The sequence below is a fragment of the Molossus molossus genome, unplaced genomic scaffold (assembly GCF_014108415.1).
Source record: "Molossus molossus isolate mMolMol1 unplaced genomic scaffold, mMolMol1.p scaffold_m16_p_4, whole genome shotgun sequence".
In the NCBI taxonomy this organism is placed as follows: domain Eukaryota; kingdom Metazoa; phylum Chordata; class Mammalia; order Chiroptera; family Molossidae; genus Molossus; species Molossus molossus.
The window spans coordinates 17003139-17015796 of record NW_023425377.1 but is presented as its reverse complement, the minus strand read 5'-3'; the positions used below and the strand labels follow the sequence as shown (position 1 = coordinate 17015796).

The 12658-nt window shown below is 46.6% G+C and overlaps 1 protein-coding gene across 1 annotated transcript in view; it reads right to left on the bottom strand.

Annotated features, from left to right (window-relative positions):
* Positions 1-11726, bottom strand: part of ADAM19 (ADAM metallopeptidase domain 19) — a 76260-nt gene extending 64534 nt beyond the window's left edge. Inside the window, exons 1-3 of the mRNA XM_036282297.1 lie at positions 11655-11726; positions 8612-8697; positions 3825-3895 (exon numbers count right to left, since the gene is read on the bottom strand). Coding sequence (XP_036138190.1) covers positions 3825-3895; positions 8612-8697; positions 11655-11721 — 224 coding nt within the window. The 5' untranslated portion in view covers positions 11722-11726. The remainder of the gene's footprint in view (positions 1-3824; positions 3896-8611; positions 8698-11654) is intronic.
* Between the last annotated feature and the right edge of the window lie 932 nt (positions 11727-12658).

Below are 12658 nucleotides of genomic sequence, written 5' to 3'. Positions count from 1 at the left end.
TATTTATAACATCATTCCCAGACCATACAAAATTATCAACTTAAAAATTGGCCTGCTATATTTGGTCAGGCTAATTTGGTGAGGTGTGTGATGTTAGCTGGTATTGCTTTTGTGAGCTTTATATGGCCAGCCGGCGGATGTTCCCCACCCCTGGCAGAGTGTCAGCCCTCAGACCAAAGGATTTCCAGTCAAGGGCATGTACCTGGGTTGCAGGTTCAATCCCCAGCCCTGGTCGGGGTCATGCAAGAGGAAATCAATCAATGTGTCTCTCTCAAATCAATGTTTCTTTCTCTCTCTCTCCACCATCCATTCCACTTTCTCTAAAAATCATCCTCGGGTGTGGATTAACAACAACAAAAAAAAACATGAGAAATAACAGTAGCTGCCATTTACTGAGTATAGAACACAAGCCGAGCACTGTGCTAGGTTTTTTGTTTTTGTTTTATAATTTTTTTTCTTTATTGATTTTTAGAAAGAGAGGGAGAAAGAGATAGAAACAGTGATGAGAGAGAACATCGACTGGCCACTTCCTGCATGCCCCGCACTGGGGATTTGGCCCAAAACCTGGACATGTGCCCTGACCGGGAATTCAACCGGCGACTTCTTGGTGCATGGGTCGACGCTCAACCACTGAGCCACATCGGCTGTAGGCTGGATTCTTTACAGGCACCGTGTCCCTTCATCTTCCCCATGGCTCTACAGCATGCGACCATCACTATACCCACATAGGGAAACCAAGGCTTAAAGAGGACATCCTGCTAGTCAGTGGGAGAAGTGGGATCAGAACCCAGGACTATCTGCCATGAAAGCCACATGCAGATTGGCTCTCTAAGGCATGTGCACTCAGTAGAGAAAAGGGTGTGTGTCTCCCATGGGAATGTCATCCGTTTGTGGAGCTGATTCACAGCAGAAAAAGGCTGCTGGCTGCCATGCTACCGAACTACGGCATCTTGGGGTATCTGCTGCCTGAGCTGAAGTCCCCTGACTCCTGGCCCATCCCCCATGCCCCTCCATCCTCACCATTCTTGGCAATCTCTCTACGTGTGAATTCCATTACAGGCCTGCTCACTGCTATTTTGGGCTGTGCATTAGCACGTGGGCTTTGATTTTATGGGAGAAGTCCAGACACCTCAGGATGATGAAAAAGATATTAGCAATGTCCTCTCTCCCCTCAGAGTTCCAGAAGCTCTTGCCCACAGCTCCTGGGGGACAGGGTGGGAGGATGGGGGGCGGGGGGGGGGCACTGAGAATCCAAATCCAATGTTTGAAAAAATGCACAGGGGTTGGGGAGGGGGAGTAAAAACCTTCAAAATCTATTAGGGCCTTTGAATTTGGCTGTTCTTTCTCCTTGGAATTGCCATCTCCTGGTCATCCACAAGGATCATTTTCTCATCTCCTTCGGGTCTTGACCCAAATATCAATTCACCACCGAGCCCTTCTCTGACCACTATTCTGAAGCAGCACCTCCCTCCCCATGCCTGCTCTCTGAGCCCTTATGTTCCTTTGATTCCACAGCACTTGTCACCAGACATACTACACACTCACTTGTTTGTTTACTGTTCCCACCAGTAGAGTATAAGCTCCATAAGGGCTGAACTGTTTTAGTCACAGCTATATCCCTAGTTCCAAGACGGGTGCCTACAACGCTACAGACGCATGGGAGATGAAAAAAATGAATGAATCACACTGAGGAACTTAAAAAAAAAATGAAGCCTGAGAGTCACTTAGCACAGGGCCCAGTTTCCCCTCAAATATTGTAGAATTACAAAAAACTTTAGCAGAGAGATTTGAAAACTCAGAGAAACATCATCCCCACCCCCAGAGCTGTTTTGCATCCGGCCTCGTACGCACCATGAATGAGAAGGCTTTGGGAAATAAACACACTAGGAAGTCGTGTGCAGTTGGGAGTTCCGCTTGCTAACACGTGTTCAAAAACAAAAAGCCCAATTTAGACGAAAATAGCAGGAAGCTGTCCCCCAGGGATACCTGATGAGGTCATAGTGCCTGACGCTGCTGTTTCCATTTCTGTCGAGTTCTCCTGCCTCCCGCCAACCCAAGGAGGCCAGGAACCACATCCAGTCACTGGGAAGCCAGAGAGCAGCACACGACAGAACCACAACCGCGGGCTCTCCTTGACTTCAGGTCCAAGCCAAGAGCACCAATGATCCTAGTCTCACCACTCTCACTTACCTGCTGTGTGGCCTCAGACAAGTGCCTATCCCTCTCTGAGTTGAAGTTTCTACAGCCACACATAAGACCGTTGCACTCAGTGTTTTTTAAAGTGTCTCCCCACTGCAACTTCTTATGACCTCTTACAAAGGTTCCTCAACAGGACAGGATGAGCGCTGGGATCCCTACCTGACCAGTCCAACTCCTAAGGATTTGCCCATGACAGCAACCCCACCACTTGGACTGCCCAGAGGAAGCTGAAGGGTCAAATACTCACTCCACTTGGAGGCATAACAGGGCAGATTAGACTGAGTGGCAACAGGGAACATCTAGACTAGAGCTAAAGGGCTGGGGCCACGATAAGGTAAAGCCAACCCCTGAGAAAGACTGTTAGGAACAGATGCTCTAATGGCCTTTTCCTGCAGGACAAAAGAGAGACTACGCAGGGAAAAATCCCAGGCATGCGGAGCCTGCACCCTTTGGGGACAGAGCCAGCCAGGTCTGTTCTGAGGAAATGGGACGAAAAGAACACATTCTTGGGCTGGTTTGACTCTCAAAAGTAAAGTAGCAAAAATGATTGCGTGGCCCATCTTTCTGTGGGCGGAGGGAAGGCGTGAATGAAGCCCCATTACTGCACATGCTGAAGTCACGCTTCTACCACATTTCGGAGGCCACTCACCCTCCTTTGCAAGGGTCCAAGAGCCCAAATTTGGAATAATTTATGTTCTTGCTTTCCACCCAAGCTTAGCAGCCATTCCTGTCCTTCTGGATGCGGGAAGGTCCCCATCCGTCCCTTTCTTGGCAGTGATGTGTTTGATGACTCATCTGCTTCCAGGGAGGCTGCCAAGAGGAGATGGGCAGTTCTCCGAGCCACGCAGCCGTATCTGCAAGGTCTGTGTGGCAGAATCAAAGTGGGACTGTTGGTGGGGAAATACCGAAGCCTTCAGGGTCTCCCGGCCAAGGAAGGAGAGCTCCCCAGGGCCAAGCAGATTGGGAATGGCCCAAGAACAGGCAACAGTCACGTCTATGCATTATCTATTCACCTGCTCAACAGCATGAATCAAGATATAACTGTGCTTGATGGCAAATCAATGTGGAAATATTTCTGACTCAGGCCGCCACCCAAGATGAATGGGGTTAGAAAGATGGAAGAACCAGCCGGTGAAGCCAGGGGACTGCTGACCAAGCCCTTATTGGCAGAATTTCAGGTTTAGCTGACCCAGAACAGATGGAGCAGCCAGGGTTGGAGGCGCGAATCCCAGAACACTCCTCCTTGCCTCTCTCCTCTCTGCTGTTTTCCTCTAATCTTCGCTTCCTGCCATGCCCTGTGCTGCAGCTAGTGAGACAGCTGCTGGAGTCCTTCAGCCCATCCCTCCCTCGGCGTGCACACACACACACACACACACACACACACACACACACACACAGTGAACTCTAAGAAGCCCCGGAAATACTGCTTGTTAAACAGTGCAGCAGTTTCACAGCAAGTCAAGAGACTATGGAAATGCTGTCTTTGCAAGAGGCCCTGCACAAAGAAACCAAGGACCGAGAGCTCAGGTCACTTCACTAACTGCTTCCTTACAAAACAGCGGCACCTGTGTCCGGCAGTGACATGGAAAGGAACTGTTTCATTTTAGACAAAGGAGTCCACTTACTCATTCTTCTCCAGGTCCAGGATCAGCTCACGCCCCTCAGCCATTACCCTGAGCTCAGCTTTGAGTGGATGCTAAAAGCAACAACAAAAGAATGTCAGTTCCTACAAGCAGGGCGGAGGCTCCCAGGAACAGACAGAGCATCTAGCACAGTGCTCTGACATTGATCCACAGGAAGTGAATGAGAAAGGGTCAACCGCATTTCCAGCCCAAACATAAAATAGCTTCGGTCCCAGCAGGACCAATTCCCCTCCCCCCTCTGCCTTCTCCTAAAAGACAAAGGAAAGAAACTCCTGAGCTGAAATGCGGTGGAAGTGCATGCAGGTCTGGTAAAGGCAAAGGCTGGAAAACATGCTCTTCAGCAACCAGTTCTGTGTGGAGTCAGATCTGGGCTGCAGTGCGGACTGTCACTGCCGTGATGGGGGCCGTGGGACACGTTACTGGACCTCCCTACAGCTCGGTGTCCTCATTTATGAAACAGATAATCATAGTCAAACTTATGTGGCTCTCATAAGGATTAAGCAACATAGTGAATGTAGAGAATTTATCTGCATATAGGAAGCCCCCGATGCATGGAGGGTATTATCTAAAATACCAGGGAAAGCCCCTTCATAACGGGTTCTCATTTCATATTATTTTGTTTTGGCTCTTAGTTTAAATATCCCCAGTTATCTCAGGGGAAACAACTAGGAGCACTTCAAACTAAGGTTTTTTAAGTCCCAAAGATACATTTCACATGCAAGAGAAAATGTGTTGATGCCCAAAGTTGCTATACACCCAGCATAGATCATTTAAGATATCATGCAAATGACCAATAAGCAGGAAAAATATCTACAACATCACTAGTAACTCCCACTCCAGTGTTTTTTTCAAAATACCTTTAAAAATAACCAAAGTGACAATGATATTTTGAAACCACGAATCACAGTGCAACAGAGCACACTGTAAAATTCTCACACCCTACCAGTGAGGACTTATACTGATACCACCAACTCTCTGGGAAATAATTTGACAGTATGGACTAAGAGTTTTTAAGTGTTTAGACCCTCTGACCCAGTATTATATGAGACTATGATGTCTGAAAGGAAGACATGGAAGAATGGGCAAAGGTTTATTATACAGAAGGATGTTCATGACTTACAATCCTGAGTAATAAAATATAAACTTAAATGTCCAAAATAGAAGAATGGTTAAATAAATGATGATTCATTCATATGACAAAACAATGACTTTAAATAATTTCTAAATTATCAAGACCTTATAGTTGGTAATTATTAAGCAAAAAGACTCAAAATACAACACTATATGCTTTATTTAAATATGCTTTTGTGCCCTGGCCAGTTTGGCTCAGCGGTTAGAGCGTCGGCCTGCGGTCCGGAGACACCCGGGTTCGGTTCCCGCTAAGGGCACGTACTTCGGTTGCAGTTTGTCCCCGGCCCTGGTTGGTCGTGCGGGTGGCAGCCACTTGATGTGTCCCTTTCACATCGATGTTTCTCTCTCTCTCTCTCTTCCTCTCTCTCCCTCCCACTCTATCTGTACAAAAAATGGAGAAATGTCCTCGGGTGAGGATTAAATAAATAAATAAATAAATAAATAAATAAATAAATAAAATATGCTTTTGTGCCCTGGCCAGTTTGGCTCAGCGGTTAGAGAATCGGCCCGCGGCCCGGAGAGTCTCGGGTTCGGTTCCCGCTAAGGGCATGTACCTTGGTTGCAGTTTGTCTCCAGCCCCGATTGGGGTTGTGTGGGTGGCAACCACTTGATGTGTTTCTCTCACACGGATGTTTCTCTCTCTTCCTCCCTCTCTCCCTTCCACTCTATCTGAAGATTAATGTAATAATGTCCTCGGGTGAGGATAAATATGCTTTTGTAAAAGGGAAAAGTAGAGGGAAAAAAACCTAAACCAATAACTTACCTTAGTTACCTCCAGGCAGTGGATCATTAGTTACTTTTATTTTCTTTTTCAACTTACCATGTTTTTATAATTGCTCAAGAAATAGGCTTATCTCTTTTTACCTTATTATTGTGGAAAATCTCAAAGAAATTACAAATCGAAGTCAAAATAAACTTCCATGCTTCAACAATTTGAAACAGGGTGTTTAAACTATTTTTGAAGAAAAAAATTATTTATCTAAAATGGGTATTTACATATTTAAACCCGTTTAAAACAGCATTGACTCTCTGGGGAATTTTATGTGCTCTCTAACTTGATACCAAGAAACTGATAAACTCTTGAAGTCTCTTTCAATCCACAAAAGCTCTTGCTAGAGTGAAGTTTCCTGCCCTTTAGATGCACCTGAAAACTCTGTTTTGGTGTTTCTGTGAGAGTAGGTCACCTGCTTAGTCACCCACCTCTGGTTGGGAGCCTGCCTCTGCCAAGCATACTTCCTCCTCTCATTTGCCTCAAACCTCACTTCCCATCAGAGTCCTGGGCAACTCTGAGGGCTTTCAGGGCTTTGACGAGATCTGAACTTTCTGATCCAGGATGCTTGAGCAACCTTGTCCTTTGCTTGCTCTCTCTCTCTTTCTCTCTCTCTCTCTCTCTCTCTCTCTCTCTCTCTCTTTCTTTCTTTCTTTGTTAATTTGTCCTACTGACTTCTCTTAAGAAGAACATTTCAAAACCATGGGGAGAGGAAGTTAGGTGGATGTTTGCCCAATAACTTTCACTAAGGGATTCACTTCTCTGTTTCGGATGCCCAGCTTCTGTTCTGCCAACATCTCTTCTGGTTGCTGGTCCTTTGCCACTTTACTCTGGGGCGTTCTGGAGCAAGGGCCCTGTGCAATCACACTGCGCTTCAGAGACATAGTCTCAAGTGGTCATTTGAGAAAAAACACACGGCGACAGAGCTGTAGCAATTCTCATATCTAAGAGGTAGGCGGCCATGTGACAGCCCATATGAAAAAGGAAAGCTGACACAATCCAAGCACCGCCACCTCTCCCCTAAAGCTGCAACATGAGAACAAATATTTATTTTTAAGTGGGTCATCCAAATATATTTCTTTCTGGTCTGGAAGACGCCGAGGCACCGATATTTTAAAAATATGATGCACCTTTTTTCCAGGGGACATTTCAAGCAAAACAATGAAACAGCATTGCAAGGATCCATGCAGCTTCCCTGCCCAGCTTGCCTCAGCTTTTCTCTTGCAACTCCACTCTGTGCTTGGAACGGGCGGCGTCCCGTCTCCTAACCCTCGCCTAGCAAGCTGACCCACTGTTATACGTGCCTCGGAGAAGGGTTAAAATTCCTTTCACTTTAGGGCTGGATTGGACAGATCTTCAGCTCCACAGGGTATTGGAAATCTTCCCTATGTACTGCATCCTGCTAAGATCTAGTATGGTATTTAGTATACAGTGAGTGTTCCACTGATGTTTGATAAATGAATTAATTGTATAAGTGAGAATAGGAGGCCTGAGCGAGACCCACCTCTCTCTTTCTCTCTGATATTCCTTCATTTGTTCATTCAACAAATACTTATGGTGCCGGGCACTGTGTTGACTATTTGTACAAAACACAGAGACCCAGGTTCTGGGCAGACAATGGCTGGGAACAAAGACAGGATCTGCGCTCCACTGTGTTTCTCCAACCCTTCCTGAGGATGCTCGGCACCCACATCTGGGAGGAACAGAGAGGCCTCCGCAGAGAGTATCACAGACATTCTTCAGCAATAATGGAGAGGTTGGGCTATCTAAGATCTTGATTTTTAAAAATACCCTGCTCAAGGATGGCCATCCATTAATTTGTCTAGACTTGTCCTGAAGCTATTTTCGGCCTTTTGTACTTTTTTGATGAAATGAATTCCATGCATTTATTGTCTTCAGGGTAAAATGTTACTTGCTTTCATTTGTCCTGAAATGTTCTCTGTAAGTTCTCTTAGTGAATCCAAATTGGAGCATTTTTGGACATGTGTGTATTACTCTAACCCTAACTTTAAGAATTCTAGGCATTTTCCCTCTCTATTTACCTTTCTAAACTCAAAAGCCACAAAGTCTGGAATCTTATCTGACATAAGTCTCTCCTCTCTCTCCTATTATAATCTTGCTCTTATATGTTGCCCAATAAATCACTGAGCCTCTCAACCCACAGGGATCTTAATCACTACCCCTTCTCCCCAGCCTTCCTTCTTATTCCCTCTAAGCACTATTTTATAAATGAGGAAACTGAAGTTCAGAAAGTGGAAGGTCAACAATCCTTTCTAGCTCTCCCACGTAAAACCAAAGACTATCCCAGACACAGAGGTCCTCTCTGCAGGAACGGGACAGTGTTTTTGGTCTTATTCCCAAGCTCCTTGACAAAGCCTGTGCATTTGCTGGTGTCGTGGCCTAAGATGCCTATTGGATTTTAAGATATGTACTCCCCAGTATCCCGTCCCTACCTGACCTCTTATTTAAAAAATAGTTTGGATTAGCATTTTCTCTCCATGTACATTATCGCATCAATAAAATAAAGCATGTATGATGCAGAGCAAAAATAACAATGATGATATTTAATCAATTCCAGCCGACAGCCGGTGATTTGGGGGACACATATTTGCACTTAGCTTGTGTCAGCATCAGCATGGATTTTCATTTCCTCAATTAATAGCGTTTGAAAGTATTCTAGAAGATTGTCACACTTTGAAGGAAAGTCCCATCTGAGATTCCGAAAATGACAGACAGGCAGGATAGAGTGGGTCACAAACAGAACTAACTGTGATGACGCGGTCTCCAGCACAGTTGAGGAGGTGGCCCCAACCCTCACAGAATGACGTTGCCAACTCTTGCCTCTGAAAATGAGAGCTTTGGGTCTTACCTTTCCTCCTGTAGGGCTTTCCGCAGTCTTCCATTGAGGTATTATTTGTTCATGCTGCAGCTGGGGACTGGCTTGCCCACTTCCTCCTGCCAATACAGGATGAACAACCACTGGAATCCCAGACCTCTGCACCCTAGCTAAGCCAGGCGTGCACTGCCAACTGGGAAGAACCCCATATCGGGACCTTAAAAGACCTGCTGGATTCCAAGCCCTTGGCACTTAGTATGGGCCAGGCACTCTGTTAGGTGTTGGCCATACAGTGCTAAACAGGGGTAGCAAGGTCTCTGTACTCCTCAGAAAGTTAATCTTCTAGAGGTGGGAGATGGACAACACACAAATATTCTTAAATGGTACAATAGGGTCATGGAATAAAGAGAAGGGGTCGCTATTTTAGACAGGATGGTCAGCAACGATGGCATTTAATTGAGACCTGAGGGACGAGAAGAAGGCAGTGGTACAAAGACCTGGAAGAGGAGAGCCCCGAGTGGAGGGACCAGCAGGCGTGGTGGCCTTGCATGAGCAGAAGCAGACTTGGTCTGTTCAAGGAAGCAGCAGAAAGTAAAGATAACTAGAGTCTAGCAAATGAAGGAGGAAATTGGTAGGAGATGTGGTCAGCAAGACAGCCAAGGGTCTATCACGGAGGCCATGGAAAGTGTCTGGATTTTATTATAAATAGACTTGGAAAGCACTGGAGGGTTTAAACACAGAGAAATACAATCTGTATTCAGTTTTTCAAAGATTGTTCGGCCTGCTGGGTGGGGGAGGAGGGAGGGAAGGAGAGGAGAAGCAGAAGGCAAGGCTGGAGAGGTGCAGGAGCCCTGTTGAGAAATGATGGTGCCTCCGACTAGAATTACATCAGTCAAGAGGAATGAAGTGGTTGGATTCTGGGCATGTTCTGGAGGTCAAGGCCCCGAGTGATATTTCAATGGAGCTTCAGTTTTCTCATCTGTAAGATGAAAACAGTGATACCTGCCTGCCCACCTCACAGAATTACTGGGAAGAGTCGCTGCAAACTGCTTCTCCATCTACAAAGCATCATAGCATGAACCTGAGCTCCCTAATGGGAAGTCTGCATTTGGATGTCACTTGCTACTTTCCAAATCAATCTCACCACCCACTTCTTCATCCTCACGACAACCCTGGGAGGTAGGCTGCAGGATTCCTATTTTTTAAGAGAGGCAAACTTAAACGTGTGAGGAGAGACCTGTTCTAGGCAGTGCTAACCTCAAACACTGGCTGTAGACAATCTTAACAAAGTGGTCATTTCTCAAAACCTAGGCAAATTACTCTCCATAAGAATAAGCCAAATCCACAGGACTCCCGGGGGCGAGGATGAGGACTCCAAAATCTATTTCTGTCTAAACCAAACATATCAATCACATAGAATGTAGTGAGTGATAGAAAAGATAGACATAGCTGTTTGGTTAGTGGCGGGACTATGGGTGGTTAACTTTCCTTTCAGATTAGTGATTTAATGTATTCTCAATCAAAATATACCCTTAAAAAAATGTCCTGGCCGGTTTGGCTCAGCAATTAGAGCATCAGCCTGCGGTCCAGAGAGACCTGGGTTCAGTTCCCACTAAGGGCGCGTACCTTGGTTGCAGTTTGTCCCCAGCCCTGGTTGGTGTGTGGTGGCAGCCACTCGATGTGTCTCTTTCACATCAATGTTTCTCTCTCTCTCTCTCTCTCTCTCTCTCTCTCCCCCTCCACTCTATCTGAACAAAAAATGGAAAAATGTCCTTGGGTGAAGATTAAAAAATATATATATATATACATATATATATATATATGCCCTAAAAATAATCTCAATAGACCTATATCAGTTTCATCATATTTCTAAAAATCAGAAGCAATGCAGTCATTTATCCATTACATGTTTTCTGAGTACTGAACTATGTGCCAAGCGCTGTGCTAGGTGCTTGGTATTCATGGGGGCATCAGAGAGGCATAGTCCCTGCTCGAGTGGCTCTGATTACGTCTAGATTCTTTGTAAAAGCAATGACAACAAAGGGGCTATATGATATTTAATGGAATGTTTTTAAAATGAAATGATCTTTATGGTGCAAAAAAATACTGAAAGCAATCTAAAAAAAAAAAAAAAAAAGACCACAGTACATCTTTTTAAAAAAATTGTCCAAAACTTGGAAACAAGGCAATGAGAAAGCAGGATGTCCTTTCAATGTCACACTGTAGCATTGTTTAACAGGGGAATGTACCTTTGTCTGACTTTTTTATTTACTATTAATTAAAAGACTCTATATACTCTGTTATGTGTTAACTGTAGATTTCTGACCCACAGGTAGAGATGCAAATGACTTCAGCATACTAGAAAGATAACTGAGAATGCTGGTCCTTTGGCCCCACGGGGCACTGGCTAGCTTTGCATCTGTCCCAGCACAAGATTTCAACACTCTTCCAGTGCCTTGTACCAGCCCTGTTCTTCTAAGGCTCTGAACCAGCTTCACATTTCCATCCACTGCCTCATTAATGAACCCAGCGAGTCTTTGCCACTCATTCATCCTACATTTGTATGAGAGTTGTGTTTTTAACTTTTTGAAGATTATACTTCTGCGATTTCTTGCTGGAATTTATAGTCATTAAAATCATGTTCTGAAGAATTTTAACGATGTGGGAAATGCTCATTATGTGAAGTGGAAAATGCAGGACAGAAAACTGTGCATATGGTATGTTTCCAATTTTATCAGCATATATTTATAGGAACACACACACAAAGACTGGAGAAAAGAGGACAGACTAGGAAAGCAGCGGAAAGAGAAGCCGAAAGCAGGGGAGGAAAAAAAAAAGGCAGAGGAAAAAGAAAGAGAGGGAAAAGGAAGCCAGGGAGGGCACCCGCTGTTTTCTGCGTGCTCAGAACCTCCACCACCTCCCAGGGGGTACAACGTGGGAACAAAGCCGGGGCTCCCGGGCTGGGGAACGGCGGGGGCGCAGCCCCGCGGAGTTGCAGGGGGCAACTCCCAGGTCCCTGGTCACCTAGCCCACCGCCTCCATCTCCACCCCAGCCCTCCCGCGCCCGGCCACTTACTTCTGGTCCATGCCGGCAGGGCGAGCGCCAGCAGGCAGAGCCGGGCGGCGCCCACACCCCCGGGCATGGTGGCAGCGGCCCCTCGCGCGCTCCGCGCTCACAAGCACGCGGCCATGCCAGCACCCCGGCCGGGCGGCGACGCGTCTGGAACCCACTGATGGTCCAGCGCCTCCCAGCCCGGCTCTTAGCCATCGGCCGAGACGCTCCGCCCTCCGCAAGGCTCAGCCACCGGGTGGAGGAGGGGACGTGCCGCCCGGAGGGGGTGGGAGGGGCCGCCAGGGGAGGAGCCGGAGGGACCCCCAGGGAGCCCGGCGGGCTCAGGTGACCCAGAGCTGCCGGAGGAGAGTCCGAGCCCTCGGAAGGGCCAGGATTCACTCAAGATGGGCGCGGCCTGGGGAGAGTCCTGGGCTCGGGCTTGCAGGAGTTAAACGGGACCCCTCTGTGGACAGCGGCCCGGTCCTCTGTCCCGCGCTGTGCCAGGCGCCCTGGGTGATACTCAGAGGCCACTCACCCAGCAGGCTTCGAAAGAGTTAACGGAACCACCAGGCACAAAGAACTAAGTGCTATATGGGGTTGTTTCCTTAGCAGGACACAAATCAAGGAGCTATTCCCTCCGACTGGGATGGGGGTGGAGAAGAGAGGATTCCCAGAGGAGAAGACATCTGAGCTAGGGAGGAGGCTTGGAGCACCAGGCAGAGAAAATGGCCTAGAGAAACGAACTAGGACGGGAAAGCCCATGAGCTGCATTGAGGGAAAACTGGGATTTGGGATGGTTAGGATTTAAGGCTTCGAAGGGTTTACTATCTGCTAGAATCAGAAAATAACCATAACTGAGACTGACATAGCCCTTATTAAGTCCTGGAGACTGTCCTCAGCACTTTACATCCGTTAACATATTTAATTAATTAATCTAGGAAAAGAACTACCTTTTATTGTCCTTTGATATGTGCCAGGAACTCTGCATACATCATCTCTTTTAATTAGCCCAATAATCTCCTAGGGCA